Source organism: Scomber japonicus, chromosome 10, assembly GCF_027409825.1.
Source record: "Scomber japonicus isolate fScoJap1 chromosome 10, fScoJap1.pri, whole genome shotgun sequence".
NCBI lineage: Eukaryota > Metazoa > Chordata > Actinopteri > Scombriformes > Scombridae > Scomber > Scomber japonicus.
This window is the reverse complement of record NC_070587.1, coordinates 35734526-35739415: the sequence shown is the minus strand read 5'-3', so window position 1 is coordinate 35739415 and position 4890 is coordinate 35734526. Positions and strand designations below refer to the sequence as shown.

The following is a 4890-nucleotide window of genomic DNA, read 5'->3' as shown; positions in this document are numbered from 1 at the left end:
AGGGAAACTGAACAATACATCCAGAGCATCTGTGACTCAAATAATAAGAAAGCTGTCAAAACATATAATTTGTGCTCTTTATTGACTGTATTTATTTGAATAACCCCCCTGGCTGCTGTTCATTGCTTTGTAATGTACATTAATAACTGCTTTTGTAATGACTTATTATTGTCAATAAAACTAATTAACGGCCGGAAGTGCGGGTTGCCAGGGTTGTCTGTTGTTCCGGAGCAGCTGCTGTAGACTGGCACTGGGTGAAATGGAGTTGTAAACAAGCAGAGCCGTGTTGGACTCACTAAAACCAGCGTTTTTTGCTCTCAAGTACAACTTTTCATCACAAAACTTTGAAGGTAAGACAGAATATCTGTTAGTCGCTGTAAATAAGTGGTTGTTTACCTTTGTATTCTTTGGCTGCTGGTTCACTGAGTTTTTGTCATAGCGCAATAATAGTGGTACTATGTGCAATGGAAATGTGGAGAGTGGGTTGACTTTCTGACGCTATTCGGATTTTGATATTTGATCATTAATATGCTTGGTGTTTGAGTTGTGTTTGGTGTGTGTAAAAATGACTTATATGTGCTTGTAGCGGAGTTTCTTCTATTTAATTTGATGTGCAGTATGACTGTACTGCTACATCATTAGGGGATCATCCCTATGTTCCCCGGGTCCTATGTTCCCCGCTTTGTATGTGACCGGGGAACATAGGGATGATCCCGTCTACAGTTAGCCAGTTAGCTGAGTTAGCCGCCGAGTTAGCAGCCTTTAATATTATAATTCAAAATGAAAATCGCTGAAAAGGATTTGTAGCCACAGAATGTAACAGGTAATTGACAATAACTGATAATGACTGATTGGTAATAACGGACCAATAAGTCAAAAAAAGATAGTGGTGGAGAGTTATGAACAAGTGAGGTGAGTAATTGACAGTCTCAGTGGTGAACCCATAGACTGAACCATGCTGCCATGGAGACACTGATCTGATTGTTTCTCTCATCTTATTTATTTATAAAGTCACAGAGAGACGCTGCAGAGGGGCTGAAGGTTGCTGACCCTCCATCTCACAGGACCAATCCTCAGTCTGATGTTCAAAAGTTAAATAATTACTGCTGATGTTTCTTCCTGTTTCCTTTCACAATAAAACAGCAGCTTCTCAGTGTGGAGAGTTATAAAGAATAAAGTGTGAAGTGTAAAATAACATTAAAATGTGAGGATGTGAAATGATGAATTATGAGCAGAGAGCTGACAGTCTGTGACGCTTTATTGTGAAGGACAGACAGAAGAACCAGCTGAGTAAACTGTGCTGATGAAGACCATGTGAGACAGTCAAAAGCTCCACAGTCCATTGAGTCACACAATAAACCACAACCATTCCTATTGGACGCCGGGGATGGCTGTGATGTCACGGTGATGTCATCATGTCTACATCACAGAGCAGAACCGAGACCTCCACCTGGACGCAGGGGGCGGGACCTCTGCATCCTGGGCCAATGAGACACCACTGTAAGAAAACCACAACCAATCAGATTGAGGAGTTCTTAACGTTAATATTCCTCCTGTTCATAATATTACTATAGTTTATTAACCTGTGTGTGTGTTTTGTGTGTGTGTGTTACCTGTGTGTGTGTGTGTGTGTGTGTGTGTGTGTTACCTGTGTGTGTCCTCGCCTCCTTCAGTGACCCCGCCTCCTGCTGGCCCACAGTGCTCTGCTGCTTCCTGTCCTGTTCACACACTGGCTGTTAGCGTTACCATGGCAACACACAGCAGCTGGTTTGTTGTGTATCTGAGATCAGTCTGTCACTCACCTGGCCCCTCCCCCTTCCTCCCATCTGGTTGCTGATTGGATGGACTCCCTGGACTCTGTGTGATCTCAGACTTCCTGTTTGTAGACGTGAACGAGCTGAATATCAATTAATCATCATCATCATCACCATCATCATCATCACCATCATCACCACCGTCATCATCACCATCATCATCACCACCATCATCACCACCATCATCATCACCATCATCACATCATCACCACCATCACCACCATCACCACCATCATCATCATCACATCACGACCATCATCACCATCATCATCACATCACCACCATCATCACCACCATCATCATTATCACCACCATCATCACCACCATCATCATCATCACATCACCACCATCATCACCACCATCATCACCATCATCACCATCACCACCATCATCATCATCATCACCATCATCATCATCATCACCATCATCATCATCACCACCATCATCATCACATCACCACCATCATCACCACCATCATCATCATCACCACCATCACCATCATCATCATCATCATCATCACCACCATCATCACCACCATCATCATCATCACCACCATCATCATCATCACCACCATCATCACCATCATCACCACCAACACCATCATCATCACATCACCACCATCATCATCATCACCACCATCATCACCACCATCACCATCATCATCATCATCATCATCATCACCACCATCATCACCACCATCATCATCATCATAACCACCATCACCATCACCACCATCACTATCATCATCATCACCACCATCACCACCATCATCATCATCACCATCATCCTCATCATCATCTTCAGCATCTGTATGACACAGTGACAGCTGATTGGCTGATACCTGACATGCTGTCCGACAGGTGAGCTGTGTGGGCGTGGCCTCTGAGATAAAACAAGAAGGAACAACGGATTAGTTATGATGATGCAGATGTTCTGGTCATGTGATGCAGGTGTTGTGGGTCATGTGATGCAGGTGTTGTGGTCATGTGATACAGGTGTTGTGGGTCATGTGATGCAGGTGTTGTGGGTCATGTGATGCAGGTGTTGTGGGTCATGTGATGCAGGTGTTGTGGTCATGTGATACAGGTGTTGTGGGTCATGTGATGCAGGTGTTGTGGGTCATGTGATGCAGGTGTTGTGGTCATGTGATGCAGGTGTTGTAGGTCATGTGATGCAGGTGTTGTAGGTCATGTGATGCAGGTGTTGTAGGTCATGTGATGCAGGTGTTGTGGTCATGTGATGCAGGTGTTGTAGGTCATGTGATGCAGGTGTTGTAGGTCATGTGATGCAGGTGTTGTAGGTCATGTGATGCAGGTGTTGTGGTCATGTGATACAGGTGTTGTGGGTCATGTGATGCAGGTGTTGTGGGTCATGTGATGCAGGTGTTGTGGTCATGTGATGCAGGTGTTGTAGGTCATGTGATGCAGGTGTTGTAGGTCATGTGATGCAGGTGTTGTGGTCATGTGATGCAGGTGTTGTAGGTCATGTGATGCAGGTGTTGTAGGTCATGTGATGCAGGTGTTGTAGGTCATGTGATGCAGGTGTTGTGGTCATGTGATGCAGGTGTTGTGGGTCATGTGATGCAGGTGTTGTGGGTCATGTGATGCAGGTGTTGTGGGTCATGTGATGCAGGTGTTGTGGGTCATGTGATGCAGGTGTTGTAGGTCATGTGATGCAGGTGTTCTGGTCATGTGATACAGGTGTTGTGGGTCATGTGATGCAGGTGTTGTGGTCATGTGATACAGGTGTTGTGGGTCATGTGATGCAGGTGTTGTGGGTCATGTGATGCAGGTGTTGTGGTCATGTGATGCAGGTGTTGTAGGTCATGTGATGCAGGTGTTGTAGGTCATGTGATGCAGGTGTTGTAGGTCATGTGATGCAGGTGTTGTGGTCATGTGATGCAGGTGTTGTAGGTCATGTGATGCAGGTGTTGTAGGTCATGTGATGCAGGTGTTGTAGGTCATGTGATGCAGGTGTTGTGGTCATGTGATGCAGGTGTTGTGGGTCATGTGATGCAGGTGTTGTGGGTCATGTGATGCAGGTGTTGTGGTCATGTGATGCAGGTGTTGTGGGTCATGTGATGCAGGTGTTGTGGTCATGTGATGCAGGTGTTGTGGTCATGTGATCAGACCTGCAGGCTGACAGTCAGACTCTGATGTAGAGCTGCAGTCAGACGCTCCACCAGACGATCCTGAACTGACCCACAGCTCTCCTGAAAGGTGAGTCAGAGTGATGTCAGCACAGGTGAGACATCTGATTGGTTGAAATAAAAACACTGAATTCAATCAAACTGACAGCGAAGGATCCCGTTTCTGAATGAATGAATGAATGAATGATTGAATGAATGAATGAATGAATGATTGAATGAATGAATGAATGAATGAATGAATGAATGAATGAATGAATGAATGATGAGACTGTGGGTGTAGTTGTTACCTTGCAGTGAGACAGAGCAGTCAGAGCCTGTTTGTAGAACTGAACAGCTTTCTGCTGCTTCCTCTGCTTCAGGTAACAGTCTGCTAACCCCTCACACACCTGTACCTGAGCACCATGGTCCTCTGCACACACACACACACACACACACACACACACACACACACACACACACACACACACACACACGCACACACTTATAGCTGCACCAGCCTTCATTTCAGTATTTAGTTTTTAATGTTAGATGTTATGCTTCAGACTGCAGTCAACTTCTGATAATCAGCTACTGACTGTAGAATGGTGATGAGATATATCATCATCATTAAACATTAAAGTCAATATTTGTATAAAGGTCCGTCCACATATAATGTTAAATAGATGTAACTACAGTGGATGGAGCATCCACACTATAAACCAAACAGCAGCCTGACATTTACAGTAAAACTTCCAAACCTGCAAATATCATCTTAATTCTGACTTTATTTGTTATATGTATTAATATGAATGTAGCTTTGCTCTCTCAGCACAGACTCACAGGTGATTTCTTTAGAGAGGTGTGTCTCTGCTGTGGGTGACATCACATCCTTATCTTTATAGTTATGGTTCTTATAACTGTGTTTCTATTACACACTGCTGTATCTAC

At 44.4% G+C, this 4890-nt stretch overlaps 1 protein-coding gene across 1 annotated transcript in view; it reads right to left on the bottom strand.

The window, feature by feature from the left end:
* Positions 1 to 1424: 1424 nt before the first annotated feature.
* Positions 1425 to 4890, bottom strand: part of LOC128366985 (tetratricopeptide repeat protein 24) — an 8861-nt gene continuing 5395 nt past the window's right edge. Inside the window, exons 6-10 of the mRNA XM_053327743.1 lie at positions 4251 to 4372; positions 3946 to 4026; positions 2656 to 2696; positions 1803 to 1876; positions 1425 to 1498 (exon numbers count right to left, since the gene is read on the bottom strand). Coding sequence (XP_053183718.1) covers positions 1425 to 1498; positions 1803 to 1876; positions 2656 to 2696; positions 3946 to 4026; positions 4251 to 4372 — 392 coding nt within the window. The remainder of the gene's footprint in view (positions 1499 to 1802; positions 1877 to 2655; positions 2697 to 3945; positions 4027 to 4250; positions 4373 to 4890) is intronic.